Source organism: Balaenoptera borealis, assembly GCF_965194805.1.
Source record: "Balaenoptera borealis genome assembly, chromosome: 4".
Classification (NCBI taxonomy): Eukaryota; Metazoa; Chordata; class Mammalia; order Artiodactyla; family Balaenopteridae; genus Balaenoptera; species Balaenoptera borealis.
Genome location: NC_138861.1, coordinates 125236252 through 125253991, shown reverse-complemented (window position 1 = coordinate 125253991; position 17740 = coordinate 125236252). Strand labels below are relative to the sequence as shown.

General features: G+C 34.6%; 1 protein-coding gene across 10 annotated transcripts in view; it reads left to right on the top strand.

Moving 5' to 3' along the window:
* The window catches only part of LOC309627547 (bifunctional heparan sulfate N-deacetylase/N-sulfotransferase 4), an 865109-nt gene that overhangs the window by 617429 nt on the left and 229940 nt on the right, over nt 1-17740 (top strand). For 8 of the 10 annotated variants that reach the window (XM_082389627.1, XM_082389626.1, XM_082389624.1 and 5 more), the window contains one exon: nt 4294-5516. In XM_082389627.1, the coding sequence (XP_082245753.1) occupies nt 4539-5516 (978 nt within the window). In that variant the 5' untranslated portion in view covers nt 4294-4538. Of the gene's footprint in view, nt 1-4293; nt 5517-17740 lie in introns of those variants that run through there. The other 2 variants (XM_082389625.1, XM_082389633.1) reach the window with 2 other exon arrangements.

The following is a 17740-nucleotide window of genomic DNA, read 5'->3' as shown; positions in this document are numbered from 1 at the left end:
ACAAGTAGTAGGTCCCTGGCTCTGTCCAACTTGGCTACAGATCGGAGGTCCCCATGACGCCCCACCTTGGATTTGATTATTTGCTAAAACAGCTCACAGAACTCAAGGAAACACCTACTTAGTTTTACCAGTTTATTATATGATAAAGGATACAGATGAACAACTAGATGAAGAGATCCATAGGGCAAGGGCTGGTTCAGTCCTGAGAGTAGGACCCTCTGTCCTCACAGAGTTGGGGGTGTGTCACCCTCCCAGTGAGTGGATGTGTTCCCAAACCTGGAAGCTCTCCAAACCCAGTACTTTGGGAGGTTTTATAGAGGCTTCATTGCATTGGCGTGATCAGTCATTTCTAGCCCCTCTCCACTTCCTAGAGGATAAGGCTGGGCTGAAAGTTCCAAGCTTCTAACTGTTGTTTGGTCTTTCTGGTGCCCAGCTCCCATCCAGGAACCCACTAACTGTTGCCTCTGAAGCTGAATCCAGCCTCTGTACCCTGGTACTGAATTAAGTCTCTGAGACAGAATTTTGGGTGAAGTAGAAAAGAATAGCTTTATTGCTTTGCCAGGCAAAGGGAGCCACAGTGGGCTAATACCCTCAAAACTGTGTGTCCCAACCTGGAGTAAGGGGTTTTATGGTAGTGGTTCAAAGAGAGCATGATCAGCTCGTGGACATTCTTCTGATTGGTTGGTGGTGAGGTAAGTGGGAGTCAGCATGATCAACCTTCTGATTCCAACCAGTCTGGGGTCTACGTGCCTGTGGGCACCATATCAAAGTTAACCGTTAACCGTTAACTTCTCCCGCATGGTAGGGGTTTCAGTATTTGCAAACAGCTCAGAGATATTGTGTGTATCCCTTGTTGGGGAACCAGGACCTTGCCCCAAGGCTGCACTATTGTTTCTCTTGACTGTTGTTTCTCCCTTGTCTTGTATCCCCTCCCTTCCCTAATGAACCATTGCTTGAACCTGCCGGTTGGAACTCAGGGAAGGTCATGGAGGCTGAATGAAGACTATTTCCTGTAATCAAAGAAATGGGGGACACAGGAAGGCTTTTGAGCCCAGGAGCCCCACAGAGTCCTGCTCGTATCACCTCATTAGGACAAAAGACACTCGTATCACCCAGGAAATAACAAGGGATTTAGGAGCTCTGTGCCAGGAACTGGGGGCAGAGATCAATATACATTGTTGGGGCTCAAGGTAGCCACCCCAAATGTGCCAAAGTGGCATATTGATTATTTGGAATTAAAGTTACTTAAGAAACAGCCAGTGCAAGAAGAACACTCTACCTCTCCTTTGTCTCCAGAAATTAGGAAATAAATCTCCCATGTGAAAGGTACCTTCCCTGAAGCAGGAGGTAGGGAGACATCTTTATCACCAGAGATAGGGAATTCAGAGTAGAGAAGACTGTGTAAACAAACTGCTTAGATTCTTCACTAACTAGTACCCAAGCCCAAGTTTCTTTGTCTTGTCAATTCCTCTCAAATTTATTGTTTCTTTGCCTAAAAGCTGCTTGCTTTGGTCACTTCTTAAGTCCTATATCTATGAGACCTCCATACATATGAAATTAACTTGGTTTTTCTCCTGCTGTCTTTTTTTTTTTTTTTTTTCATTTTAATTGTTAGAACACCCCAAAGAACCAAGTGGGCTAGGGGGGAAATTTTTCCCCTCCCCAAATATATATACTATATCTCTTTGGCATACCATATCATTTCTTATCTCAGGCATAGGACATAAGTAAATTTCCTTGTTACATTATCTTTTATTGCTCAGGCTTCCTCACCTCCACTGGCCAGTTTTTGCTAGGGAAGAATAAACAGGAGGATTGAATGGGAAGTATAAGTCACTCGATTAACACACACATACACGCACACAAACACAGAGTCAAACATATATCTACAGTGGTGGTAATCTGCATCTATCATTCTTCTAACTCTGAACATATTAATTTTAAATAAATGTCACATTTAAATTTTATTTATTCTTTTGGTTGGCAGATTCTAGTTCCATATGCTTTTTTATTTCCTTTTCACTATTGCATATTAGAATAAACTGTTCTAATATGCAAAACTGACATCTTATACTTTGTACATTCAAAAATAAAAGTCGCATTTTTGATGTCAGAATAGATAAGGATTTAACAAATATTAACTTGGCATGCACTTAGTTTCTTTTCAAATTCCTGATTGAATGCATTCTGAAAATACTAAACAAACCACCAAAGTATGTGGATTAGATTTCTACTTTTGTGGGGTGATGCAAGGGGGAGGTGGGAGTGGGACTGATTCCATGTGTCCTTAAATGGATTTTTGAATCAAATACATGAGCTTGGAGAAGTCTGGGATGGAATATAATAAAGACCGGATAACTTTCTTTGGCAAATTCCAAATCTCTTTCAATATTTATTTTACATATATAATTTAATTTGATTTTTATTTTAAAATTTACTTTATGAACATTTTCAAACATACATAAAAGTAGAGGGTAGACCATAATTGGTTTATATATTTTATACCAAACCTAAGCCTTTTTATCACTGTATTTTATTTCTTTTTAGTAAAATAATAATTCAATGTATTCAAAGGGAAGAGAACTTTAAAAAAATTGAAAGGTTTTGGGGGAGCAAATAATTATCTTAAAAATTATGTTTGATAACAGTGTATTAGTAAGTCCCTAGCATGTGGAGTTAATTTTCCTTTAAAGTGAATTTGAAATCACTGGAGAGATTTTTTAAATTGGTTCACTATTTCAAAGGGGAAAATTCAGGCCTACTTATATATTTGGAATCTGAAGAAGTAAAATGTTTGGTAGAAATTTAAAATTTTTAACTCATGGACTTCTGAGATTGTTTTAAATTTTTTTTCCAAAATCTAAGACAAAAACAAATGTTATTTCAACTTATTGTTGATTTCTAAAATTTAAATTACTATGTAGAAAAAATGTTTCAGAACATAAAAATAAAGCGATATAATACTATGTTTAATCATTTAATCTAATATTCTTTTAATCATTATTCAGTTTCTTTAAATTAAAAAATAAAAAAGAAACTCATAAAATATTTGCAGTGTGATGGAATATACAACTCATATTACAAAACACGCTAATTTGATTCTCTATGATATAGTACATCAATAATACACACCTTAAAGTATATGTATCACAGATTATAAACATAACCTATTTTGGTTACTTTCCTAGGGACGCTATTTTGGCAAACTGGGAAATAGAAAATTCTATAATTAGTCTAACACAGTTTTGAGGAGAATGAAGAAAATTTGTATAGGAAGGAATTCACTAAAAATCAGAGTCAAAAATAATGGAAAATTATGTCCATTTGTGGTGAAGCAATTTGGGAAAGCAGTTTTCTTTCTAATTTTTTTTCTTTTTTTCTACTTTTTTTTTCTTTTTAAAAGAAATTGATAAGGGAAGTAGAACACTTGACTGTTGGATAAAATGTAATAATCGAAAACAATTTTAATTCTAATTAGAGAAATCAGCCAAATTTAGGAATGTGCTTTGAGAAAAACATGTCAAGATTTTTCTTCTCATCTAGGCTTCTGACCTCTGTTTCATTAAAAAGATCTTAAGATCCTCTTCCCATTTTGTTCTTTCTCCCATAGCTTCTCTCTCACTTTGCTTCTAAGAATGGTGAAAGAGAAATCCTCTCTATTTCGGCTGTTATGCTGAAGAAGGCCAAGTGTCTCCCTGTGACTTCAGAAAAGAATGTTACTAAAGGGAAAAACCTGTAAACTACTATGTATTTGAGACAAAATCATCCCCTCACCTTAGAATTCCAGATACCTAAGTAGATACTTAAAAGCATGTTCCACTGCTCCAAACCCCACACGGATACCTGATTTCCTAATTCTGTATGTATATAATGTCTACCAGCCTTGCAGAAGCAAGTTTTATGGTTTTAAAAAAGGTGGTTTTACCATTTATGGCTTTATGGTTTTACCGTAAGTTTTATGGTTTTACCATTGTACACTAAAACTTTATTTCTTACCTTCTTTTTTTTTTTTTGAGGTGACTAGTTTGAAAAATGATCTCAATCAGTATTTCTATATAGATGGATATTTTGGCAAAATTAAATAGGGTCTATGTTCTTGAAGACATGAAAAAAATCTACTACATTCTAAGTAGTAAAATCTAGACTGTAAACATCAGGTTATTAATATTTTAGCATATTAACATACTAAATTTATCCTTAATATGTATGTTTCTTATATATCAGCATAGGTATACACGTAAATACTTATATTACTATTTTTGTTTTAGTCATTATATTTCTCCTCTTTTTCAGGTAATGTTTAGAGGACTCTACAGCAACCTTTGGTATTGGACATATTCAAAATCTCTTCAACTTCTACTTTCCTAGTCCACTGTCCTCCAACTTTAACTTGCTTGCAATCCCATCAAACATTTTACATGGTTTGCAATGGTTACATGAACTTGTGGGAAGTAGCATTTGTACCATTTCATACTTTATTTATGATGGCACTTTAGGAAAAGAACTTGGAAAAAGCTTCCAAAGCAGTATTTTAAAAAATGAATCTTGTTGTGAAGCTTCGGAGAAGTTTTCGAACATTGATTGTTCTCTTAGCCACCTTTTGCTTGGTGAGCATTGTCATTTCTGCCTATTTCCTCTACTCTGGCTATAAACAGGAAATGACACTTATGGAAACCACTGCAGCAGCAGAATGTACTGACGTTAAAATCCTACCATATCGGTCAATGGAGCTGAAGACAGTCAAACCTATTGATACATCGAAAACTGATCCTACTGTCCTCCTGTTTGTGGAGAGCCAGTACTCTCAACTTGGTCAAGATATTATCGCTATCTTGGAGTCCAGCCGATTTCAGTTCCATATGGTCATCGCCCCTGGCAAGGGAGACATACCTCCTCTAACAGATAATGGCAAAGGGAAATATATTTTAGTTATTTATGAAAATATTCTGAAGTATGTCAGCATGGACTCATGGAATCGAGAGCTTTTAGAAAAATACTGTGTGGAATACAGTGTTAGTATAATTGGTTTTCATAAAGCCAATGAAAACAGCTCACCAAGTACACAATTAAAAGGTTTTCCATTAAACCTTTTCAATAATCTAGCTCTAAAGGACTGTTTTGTCAACCCTCAGTCTCCTTTGCTGCATATTACCAAAGCCCCCAAGGTTGAGAAAGGCCCTCTTCCTGGGGAAGACTGGACAATTTTCCAGTATAATCATTCAACCTACCAGCCTGTGCTTTTAACTGAATTACAGACAGAAAAATCCCTTTCATCCTTCTCCAGCAAACCACTCTATGCGACGGTGATTCAGGATCTGGGGCTTCATGATGGAATTCAGCGAGTTCTTTTCGGCAACAACTTGAACTTTTGGCTGCACAAGCTCATCTTCATAGATGCCATCTCCTTCTTGTCAGGGAAGAGGCTGACATTGTCTTTGGACAGGTATATCCTTGTGGACATTGATGACATCTTTGTTGGGAAGGAAGGGACAAGGATGAATGTCAAAGATGTGAAGGTAAGAACATTTATAAATCACCTGATTATTTTTCTTTCACTAACTCTGTGGTATTGAGGAAATAGAATTTTGGATATTTTAGACTTCTAATTACTCAAAACTTTAAGATGCAGTAAACTTGAGATAAAATAAGCATTAAAAGTAAAACTTAAACTAAGCCTTAACCATTCCTCACCCACCCCCAAAATGCTTCAGAGGGGCATAGAACTAAAATATCCCAAAGAGTATTTGAGCTTAATCTCCTTGCCTCTTTTAGATTTTGCCCATCCCAGCCAGCCCCCCATAGAACAGCCTCCATTGCTCCACACATGTTGCAGTTTGTAGCAGTAAGACTAATACAGTCATGAAGATCTATCACTGGGCAGATCCTCCTGCCCTACTTGGGTTTGACAATGGTGGTTAAAATATAAGATAGAGAAGCAGCCCAAGACTTTTATATAACAAGTAAGCATAGTGCTTGTCTATATGAAATGTTCATACATTTGTAAATATAGATATGAAAAAAAAAAGTTTTATAGGGGATGTGGTATTGGACTTGACCTCAGGAGCTACCATTACTATCTCTATTATCACGTCATTTTGGGTAACACAGCAGTGTTACTGGTAGCACTTCTAGGCTAAGGTCAAATTGGCTGCGGTATAACAAATTCACCCCGTGATTGCTATCAGATAAAGGAAAAGCCAAATATGTTTTACTAAGGTGGGTAGGTATTCTGAGAATAATTCCCTTTTTTATCATCTTGATTCAAGACTTTCACTTGTGCCTATCTTGTTTTATATATAATTAAATTCTTTCTGTGAACAAGTAATTTTAGCAAACATATAAAAAAAATAATAGAACACAGCTTAGAATAATAAAGGAACTAGAGATTGTTAAGATTATGTCATCTTTTTTGTATTTCTGCTATTAGGCTTTTTATCCTCCAAAGATGAAACCTCAATATAACAGCTTTTTTCCCCATCCTAACACCTTATGACCATTATAATAAAATATTATTAAAACCAGTGAAATAAGTTAACTTTTTAAAAATCTTCAAAATATATGTGGACCAGTGAACTCTGTTTTTAATGAGCCACTGAATGAAGTATCACTTGACTGGGATCCAAATATTTTATTTTGGGTATTGTTGTAAAGGGATTAAGTGATCCCTCTTGAATTCTGTCTAGATTTTTCTTTTTTTTTTACTTATGCTTTTTTGTATTTACTATTCCTTTTAATTAATGTAAATTCTAGTTTTAATTTTAAAATCAAAAACTTAAGGCAAGGTCATGTGCTTCAAATGGTTCTCTGAGTGATTCCTATCCTGAAATCCTGAAAGGAAAAGTTTCCTAATTTTAGTCTAATAAACTGTATGAATTGAAAAAGTTCTTTATAACTCTTAACAAATTTCTCTGCCTCAAATTCAGCTCTATCACTTATTCTCAATAGAAAACAAATAGCTATTCACCACTACTCATCTAATATTCAAGGATTACTGAGGACTTCTTGAGTGACATAACCCCAAACAAAATAACAGAAAACCGAAATTTAACAAAGGCTGGAACAATGCCACACACAGATAAAGAATCAGAAAAGTTGCGTGTGTATATATATAGATATATATAGTGTGTATGTATGTGCATATGTATACTGATTGTATATTCTATACACACACATACACACACACACGTGCCCATGCTAAGTTAACTGTCACTTTGAAGAAAATACTCTTTTCTGCCACTTTGGGTGTTGTATCTGGTTCTTGCTCAGAACTCTTAACCAAAGAATATCAGAAACTTGACTGGAACTGAAATAACTTGTTGGGTTACTTATAGGTCAATAGGGAATACTGTTTTTCAATATAAAAATTATAGTTCTAGTCTTGGGAATTTGATTTCTCTTTTGACTATTATTTTTTGGATAAATATGATTTTGTGGGAAAGAATCTTGAACTGTGTGTAGAAAAGCTCTGCATACTCCCAGTTCTTCATCCTCATGTTCCTTTTCTGGTGGTGTAAGATTTCTTTATACACTGATAGATGAGGAGAAATCCATCCTCCCTCAAAATCTCCCCAAATTTTCCAGAGCGAGGGTATTGGATAGCTAGTGACATTTTTCTATATTATTCTAAATTAGAGAGTAGAAGTATGCTGTTCCTCAATAGAACAAATTGAGGAAAGCTGGAGGGTTAGGGTTGAAAAACCTTGGTTATGTGCATGATTGGACCTTCCCCAGGCCACTCCTGTGATTAGACTGGGAGCACATAGCTGGGAGCAATCAACAACCAATTCAAACATGGCCTTGACTGCAGCACCACCTCACTCTATGGACAAAACATATACCAGCATATTATTATTTGAGCCAATTTTCTCACTTTGAGGTAGAGATTCTGGGTCATACTGTTAAAGAATTAGTGTTTTTAAGTCACAGCATTTGATGCAGTGAAAAGAATGCAAGTGTTTCAACTGAACTTGAAAGTCCATATTCTTTCCACTACATGGTTCTGCCATATCTAAACTACAATGTATCTAGGTGTTTTTTTTTTGAGATTTGTGTGCTTTATCTTATTTCATCATACCCTCATCTGACCAAAGCCACTGATACAGAAATTAATATGTCCATTTCTAAGGCAAGCAAAATTAAGCTCAGTTTCAGTAACTGTCATCTGACTGTTAATTAAATTTCACTGTGTATCTAGAAATTCAAGATATGAGAGAAATTTAATGTATAGGAACTTGTAGATACAAGTTTATATAAACTTGTAAATACAAACTAATTGTATTTTGAAAGATTGTGAAATATTAGCTATGAATGAAGTCAGAAAATATCGTCATGTTTTGACTTGTTAATATTTCTGTGTGGTCCTCAAGGCAATCATGAAATACTTCCTGTACATCTAAAGCTCTATTAGCAAGATGACCTTCATCACCCTATGGAGGGTGATGTCTTATACACTTGAATTTACTCTTTCTTGGTTTTGAAAGCAACTCTTGTTTTCATCATGGCCTTACTTACGTGTAGGTAATGTTTATTCCCAAAGTGCTATCAGTTGAGTGATAATGCATTTTTTAGAGAAAATTAAGATAATAAAAGGCCATCCTGATTATTAAAAACTTAATTTAAAAAGTCTTCTTGCAGACCACTAACCTGATTTCTATGAACAATGTTTTACCCTCGGTTGTAACACTTGGAATAGTCATAGAAGTTTGATAGAATTGAGAAAATATGTTCTTTTTTTCATAGTTTCCCTAAGATAGAATAAATATTCTTTCTCGATGGTGAATGTAAGCTTCCACACTGGCAATGAAATCAAATATATTATTGATGCTATAAATAATTCTGGTGCTTTCATCAATTCTGTTGACCTGTCATTATTCTCTCTGTTGGCAACAAGACACCATTATTAGCATTTTATACGTCTTTAGATTTCTTGAAGAAATGCTTCCATTTATTCATTGGACATCTACTCTGTATAAGACTATATTTAAGACATTATCTGCCTGAGAAATCCAGACTTTATTTTAAGGTCCTATGTAATCCAGCTCAATTTACCTTTTCAGCATCTATTCTTACTACTACTCACAATACACTGTTTCTCTTAGGCTAGCCCACTGTCTGTTCCTCTGCGATGGATTGATAGTGTTTACGTTCACCTCTTTTCTCAGCTTCTAAGCCTTCACTAAAATACTTTCCTCGAATCTACTCATATCTCAAAAGCTATCTCAAGTCCAACTTCTTATGAGAAGGCAACAGATGTCCTAATGACCCAAGCTGAAACTGTGTCCTTAAATAATCACTGACCTTAACTGTCACTTATCATCTTCATGTACATGAGTCAACTCCAAAATTAGGTGGTGAAACAGTTTTTTCCCATACATCTAATTATGTCTCAACATATGTAATAAGTAATCTTAGACCTGATTTGAAAATATTATATTGACAATCATTACACTGTTTTTTAACTGTTTGGTGAGTGCAGAACTAATTAGTCTCAGAATTGAACTTACTACTTTAAAAAAGAACAATTTAAGGATAGTTTTGAGTTTTGTCTCAAAACAAGTGATATGTATATTTTGAGTCAGAGGCAAAAATAGGGGGAAAAGAAATCTGTGTTATAAACCTGAAGTCCAAAATAAGTGGCTAGCTCTCTAATTCGTTTGACTCCTTCCCCCACGTAGTGTTTTTAATGGATCTATACGTAGACTGGTATTAAGGTTTGATCCAGATAAAGCAATTTACCAGTGTCTTAATTTGGATGACTTTATGCAATTATTTGACTCTATATTTCCTGCATTGAAAATCATAGGTTCAAAGATTTATAGTGCAAAAGTAATAAATTGTGCAAATTGAATGACTAAAACAGAGATGTTAAGTTAATAGATATAAAGAAGACAGTTAATAGAGGGTCTTAAAATACAGATAAATGAGTTTTGGTTAGTTCCAATAGCTATTTGAAAACTTCTTAAACAAGGAAATGATATGATGAAAATATTTGAGAAAGGTTTTTTTTATTATTAATGTAAATATCTAAATAAAATTCCAGTTCAAACTTGTAGGAATTACCATGTTTAACAGGAGGCAGATTACTATGAATAGGAAGAAAGAAATCTAGCATAGAAGAAAAGATAAGACACTTGTTATAGATTTGAGTAAGGGTTGGAAGAGAAAAAGAAAGAAATCTCATGTTATTTAAAGAAGTGACCTAAGAAAATAGAAAGTTATTGGTTCTATGAGCATCAACAGAGACGATGAGAGTCTACAATGGCAATTGAAGATTAGTTTTCTAACATTTTACAATTGTAACTGAAACAAGTTGTTATATTTGACAAATTAATAAACATTTTTTAAAGAATCCATGATATCTTAGAGTAAATGGAGTCACAATCAAAAAAAGGAGTCTAAAAGGAAAGGTTGGTATGTGGTAGATGGACTCCAGATTTGATACATTATCAACCAGTATAGAGTCAACAGTGCAGGACAGTCCAGGCAGCAGGAACTGGATGGATGGCCCGTCAGAGTTAATCAAGCAGCATCTGAAAGCTCCTCGGCAGTTTCTAAGCAAGTGAGCCAGCATGCAATCAGCAAGTGTAGCATAAGAGCTAGGCAGTGGCCCGGGCAGATGGGGGTCAGCATTTATTGGGATATTTCACAGCAGAATGAATGGATTAGGTTTGTGAGCATAAGTCTTCTTTCTGAAAAAAAAAAAAAAAAAAAGGAACAGAAGATAGTGGAAGAGGTGGAATTTGACAACATGGAGTTTGACAGAGAGAACATGACAGAGACCTGGAAGCAGGAACTCAGTCACAACAATAATCCTATAAAGGAGAGAGGACCCATCAGCAAGACTTGTGTGAAACTACAGCCCTGACACTGACTCAGATTCTTTAGATGTCCAGGGAAGTATTGCATTTAGAACCTCCTTAGGTGCCCAGTTGCAAGAAGTTTATGTACTACTTGAAGACACTCAACTGGTTCAAAAGAAAAAGCAGATACTGTCAAAGACTTATAAGAATGATCTATGTTCTATATAAACATAGAGAGAATTACTGTGTCAATTGAAATGTTTTTTAAATTAATTTATTTTTCAGCTGGGAGATATATTTTTTAAATTTTTTATACAATTTTTAAAAGTTATTTTCCATTTACAGTTATTACAAAATATTGGCTACGTTCCCCATGTTGTACAATACATCCTGGAGCCGATCTTACACCCAATAGCTTGTGCCACCCACTCCCCCACCCCTATGTTGCCCCTCCTTCCCCTCCCCACTGGTAACCACTAATTTGCTCTCTATATCTGTGTCTGCTTCTTTTTTGTTATATTCACTAATTTGTTATATATTTTAGATTCCGCATATAAGTGATATCATACAGTATTTGTCTTTCTCTGTCTGACTTATTTCAGTTAGCATAATACCCTCCAAGTCCATCCATGTTGCTGCAAATGGCAAAATTTTGTTCTTTTTTATGTCTGATTAGTTTTCCATTGTGTGTATGTGTATATATATATATATATATATATATATATATATATATATATATATATATATATACCACAGCTTCTTTATCCATTTGTCTGTTCATGGACATTTAGGTTGCTTCCATATCTTGGCAATTGTAAATAATGATGCTGTGAACATTGGGGTGCATTTAAAATGTTTCTTGTAAGTAGAATTTGACTTGACTGGAAAGAGAAGCTACATATAAGTATTTTGGCAGAGTCAATATTGTCCTCAAATATGCTCGGAGGAGGACGGCCACTGTACAGGGTATATTTAATTATAATTATCTTTCTTTCATCTGAAGTCTCAATGTAAATGTCCCAGGTTTTTTCTTTTCTTCTGAATTCTTTCAAGTGGCCATATATTTAACTCTGTCAATGGAAGGAAAAACTATTTTTCCAAAACAATATTCCTTTATGGAAGCAAATAGGGTCTTTCTCCACTTTAAAAAAAAAAGTCAAAATTATATGAAAGTACACTTTTAAATGATAAGAATGAAAAATGTGAGAAAATATACACCAGTAATATCTCTTCCAAACTGGGTATTCAGCTAAAAACATTTACAGTTTATATATTAACTTAATATAATTTAATTCAATGCTCAAATCACTTATTTCTCACCTATGGGCTCTGTATATTATTATTCACTAGAGAGTTTACACAAATATGTGAAATATTCGGTTCTCGATTTCAGTAGTATAGGCAAGACATATTCACAATTATCAACATTACAAGGCAGAATACAATATGTGCCATGACAGCATTACTATGGGCAATGGGAACAAAGAAAGGGAAATGATATTTCTTCTTCTAGTAATTAGGGAGATTTCTTGGAGGAGGTGACATTTGAGTCTTCTGTGATGGTTTGACAGAACACTAGCAAATCAAGATGGTGAAGTAGATTCTTGGCCAGCAGGTCAGCCCAAGCTCAGACTTGGCTGAGACTATCAGGACAAATGTTAAGTTGCTTGTCTTAGTTGGATGATAAAGTAAATAAGAAATAGTAGTGGGACTAAATGCTGAAGATTTAGTTGTGGCCATAATATGGAGCTCTCTGGGTAGAAGGATACCATTTGAATCACTGAAGATTTTAAGCCAGACAGTGACATGATCAGATTTAGGACTGAAGAAAAATATGTTGTTTGAATAAGGGAGATGTTTTTGAGAAGACCTAAAAGAGCCTATTACAATTATATGGGCATAGTAATTATTATACATGTTTTAAAATAGTATTTATTTAGCATATTAGAAGACACTAAGCACTGGGATAATCATTAACAGGCAGTATATCATTTAATATGACAACACTAAGAGGAAATATTTTGTACATTTTCTGAATGAGTAAAATGAGGCGTAGCAATATCAATACTCATCTAGCTAGTAAGTAGCAGAGAAAACCCAGACTATTTGTCCTGAATGTCTAAGCTTTCTTTTAGAATACAGTGCCTTGTGTTCGGGTATCAGTCTGGGCATCTACACTTACTCGTTAACCCCGAACATGTCTGAAAACCTCTCCAATTCTCAGATTGCAAATCTGTAGAACCGATGGAAAACAACACTGTTCTTAGTATTGGGATGAGCCCTGAATGAGATAAGTACTGGAAAGCTTCTAGGACAGAGCCTGGCCTGACAGAGCCAGGACAGAGCTTGGTGGCAGTCATGATGGAAAGGGAGACTGGGAGAGACCATGCAGGATTGACAGGACTTGGAAACATGCTCAGTGAAGGAGCAAAAAGAAAAAAAAAAAGGTGCAGATGCTGCAGTATCATGGGTTTTAGCCTGAGTGTGTCCATAAACATATGCAGAATTGGGCAGAGGAAAAGGTGCTAGGAAGATGAGGAGTTTGGTTTAAGATCTAATGACTTAACATAGGACATCCAGATGTAGGCATTTGAAAAAATAGATCTAGAGTTTCAGACACCATCAGAGGTGGCAATATAGATTTAGAAACCATCAAGCTTAATACTTGCAATCTTAGTTATGATAACTAAAGGGAAGGAATCAAATAAGAAGGAAAACAGGTGGAATGCATCATTTTGGATATCCTGTAATAAACCCAAGGTCATGACAAGTTAGTTTCAGACAGAGAAAAATTGTTTCATGTACCGAGATGTTAGCCATCCCCTCAGGCTCTCATTGGTTATAAGGAAGAAAGCCTAAAACTTCAGTAAGTACCAGCAGTCCTCAAGAAAATTAAATTAAAGGAATGTCTAACTGGGGACACACTGTGTTCATGCAGCAGAGAAGGCACAATCTTTCATCTGGAATTTGGCATTTTGAATTTTTTTCCATCTTATTTATGACCCTTTGATTAACAAGAATTGCAGTAGGACCCCCTCCTAACATGACTGTGAGAGGTACCAAATGACGCTATGTTATAAATATTTCTGAAATTTGTAATGATATATAGGGGTTAAGTATTAAGTGAACAAAGAAGCTAAATCTTAATTTTTAGTTACTGTGCCCAGAAATTATATTCTACTCAGAGCATTTTACTTAGTTTTTATGTATTTATTTTCTTGATGACATCAGTTATTGTGAACATGTCCATTTTTTGTTAGAAACAAGGAGTTTAGAGGCATACTTTCATTTATACCTGTCTTCTGCATATTAATCAATTATTATTCTTTAAAAAGCATATTTTAAAACAAGACCTGTTGCCAAGTAAGGATTTTCTGCTCAGGACAATTTTTAAAGCTTTTTATGTACAAACTAGATTTTAATTTAGGATTAGACATTCCCTGAATTCGTTTGCACTCAGAACAGGCTAAATAGTAATGGACCTAACACTAACTTGAGTGCTCGCTTTGTTAGTTCACAGTGTAAGATAATTACTGAGCAGAGAGCAAGCTCTTGATACACCAGGGGAAGAACACAAAGTCCATGCTGCTCCATTTTGCTACTCAAGGTGTAGCAGTTGTCTCCATGGGAAAGAGAAGATACTAGAAAATATTTTGGTAAGAGCAGCCAAGCTGGCCACTTCCCAGCAAGGAGGAAAACAACCCCTATTAGAGCCTTTAAATCTCATGGTTAATGCCTTAAAAGCCCTGGGGATATTTTCTGATTGGGTTTGTCATTCTCTGTGATTATATAAATAGTGATTAATTAATTAGCCAATTAGTTAGCTCAGATTATTATAAGGCTCTTCAGCTAAGGCCAGCTAAGTGTTGTTGTTAATGATAATCATCAAAATATGCTACAAAATTGTTTCATATCTGAAGAATGACTGAAGAGAAAAACAAAATAAAAACTTGCTCCTTTTATACTCCCTGTAGAAATACAGTGTGTTCTGAAATATATTAAATTATCATGGAGAAAAGCACCTTGATTATAGAATCTTGTGGCAGGTAGAATATATTATTATTATTATTCAATAACAGATTAAACTGTTAAAGCAGTCATAGACATTGCATTTTGTTTTCATTCAGCCCTTCATTTTTTTATGTCTATCCTGAGCTTTGCTCTCTAGCTCTTTGCTGGGATTGATAATTTCCACCCACTACTCTACTTCTTTTTTTTTTAATTGAAATATAGTTGACATATAATATTATGTTAGTTTCAGGTGTACTACATAGCGATTTGATATTTGCTTACTTAATGAAATGATCACCACTGTAAGTCTAGTCACCATCATCAAAGTTATTATAATATTATTGACCATATTTCCTATGCTGTATATTATATCGCTGTGGCTTATTTATTTAATCACTGGAGGTTTGTACCTCTTTAATTGCTTTACCTATGTCGACCAACCACCCACTCCACTCTCTTCTGGGAACCACCAGTTTGTTCTCTATAGATATGAGTCTGTTTTCATTCTGTTTCTTTGTTTTGTTTTTTAAGGTTCCACATATAAGTGAGAACATGCAGTATTTGCCTTTCTCTGTCTGATTTATCTCACTTAGCATGATACCCTCTAGATCCATTCCTGTCTTCACAGATGGCAAGATTTCAGTCTTTGTGGCTGAGTAATATTCCATTGTACACATATACCACATATTCTTTATCCATTCATCTATCGATGGACAGAAGTGGCTTCCATATCTTGGCTACCATAAATAATGCTGTAATGAACACTGGGGTGCATAAATCTTTTGGAATTAGTGCTTTTGTTTTCTTCAGATAAATACCCAGATGTGAAATTGCCAGACATATAATAGTTCTATTTTCAATTTTTTTAGAAACCCCCGTACTGTTTTCCATAATGGATGCATCAATTTACAGTCTCTCCAACAGTGGATGAGGACTCCCTTTTCTCCACATCCTCACCAACACTTGTTATTTGTTGTTGTTTTGTTGATAGTCATTCTGACAGATGTGAGGTGGTATCTCATTGTGGTTTTGATTTACATTTACCTGATGATTAGTGATGTTGAGCATCTTCTCATGTGTCTGTTGGCCATCTGTATGTCTTTTTTGAAAAAATGTCTATATCTTCTGACCATTTTTTAATCAGATTTTATGGTTTTTTTTGATGTTGAGTTGTGAGAGTTTTGTGTATTTTGAATATTAACCCTTATCAGATATATCATTTACAAATGTCTTCTCGCATTCAGTAGACTGCCTTCTCATTTTGTTGATGGCTTTCTTCCCTGTACAAAAACTTTTTAGTTTGATGTAGTCTTATTTGTTTATTTTTGCTTTATTTCCTTTGCCTGAGGAGATAAATCCAAAAATATATTGCCAAGATTGATGTCAAAGAGGATACTGCCTATGTTTTCTTCCAGGAGTTTTATGGTTTCCAGTCTTACATTTAAGTCTTTAATCCATTTTGAGTTTATTTTTGTATATGGTGTGAGGAAATGTTCTAATTTCATTCTTTTACATGTAGCTATTCAGTTTTCTGATCACCATTTATTGAACAGGTTATCTTTTCCCCATTGTATATTCTTGCCTCCTTTGTTGTAGATTAGTTAACTATAGAAATGTAGAGTTTATTTCTGGGCTGTCTGTCCTGTTCCATTGATCTATGCATCTGTTTTTGTGCCAGTGCCATACTGTTTTGATTACTGTAGCTTTGTAGTATAGTCTGAAGTCAGGGCCTGTGATTCCTCCAGCCTTGTGTGGTTATCCTCCCATTTGTGGGGTGCCACCCAGAGTTGTGGATCCTAACTATACTGCATCTCTGTCCTACCACCCATCTCATTGTGGCTCTTTATATCTTTAGTTGTTGAAATATTTTTTTCTGTTAGTCTCCAGGTCATTCTCATAGATAGTTGCTCTGTAAATAGTTGTAATTTTGGTCTGCCCATGATAGGAGATGAGTTCAGAGTCTCGTTTTGAATTCAGAGCCATTTTAGCCTCTTTTTTTTTTTTTTTTTCAAATAAATCAGGTATTCCTCTGATGTGTCTCTTAATTACTATAATATTGAAATACTTTATACATTCTAAAGAGGATATGTATGGACTATCTATAATTAAAGCATGATAATAAGAACAGCCTTGTACACACCACTTAGCTTAGGATATAGAATGTTACCAGCACCTTTTGAGTCACATACTACTTTTTCCACTGGAGAGGTAACTAGCTATTATACATATTCTCTGCAGTTTTTTCCCTTACTTTTATACCCGATATTCATCCACATTGATGCTTATCTCTAGTTCACTAAACTTAATTTCTTTGTAGTGTTTGTTCTCTCCAGTGTTGGTATTTTCAGACTTTTAAATTTTTTGGCTATTTGATGGGCCTAAAATTGTATATGAGTTATTATTAGCATTTTTTCTGTTTATTTATGAGGTTGAATAGCTTTTCTTATACTTACTGACCATTATATTTTTTCAAGTTTTTAAAAAACTTTTAATTGACCTGAAAGTAAGTTGTAAAATATCACATTTCATCTTAAATACCTCAGCATTGACTTCACACTCACTATTACTTTTCCAACATTAACCTCATTTCACATATAAGTAGAAATGTTCATAACTTTTGAACTATATCACATATTATAAATAGAGCAATATTCCAAAATCTTTTTCAACGTACTAAATTAGAAATAACTTAAAATACTAATTTAAATGATAAAATTTGCTTACTTTATTTACGTGTTATAGTTTGCCTAATTTGTTTAATTATTTTAAGGAATCCTCACTCTTATAAATGCTGCATTCAACCTACAGTTAAAGAAAAAGTAATTTTTTTTGTGTCTCTGGAGAAATATTCATATGAAATACTGCTGCTAGAAAAAATGTATCATTTCTTATTACACAAACTCCCAAATATATACCAGCCTCCCAAACAA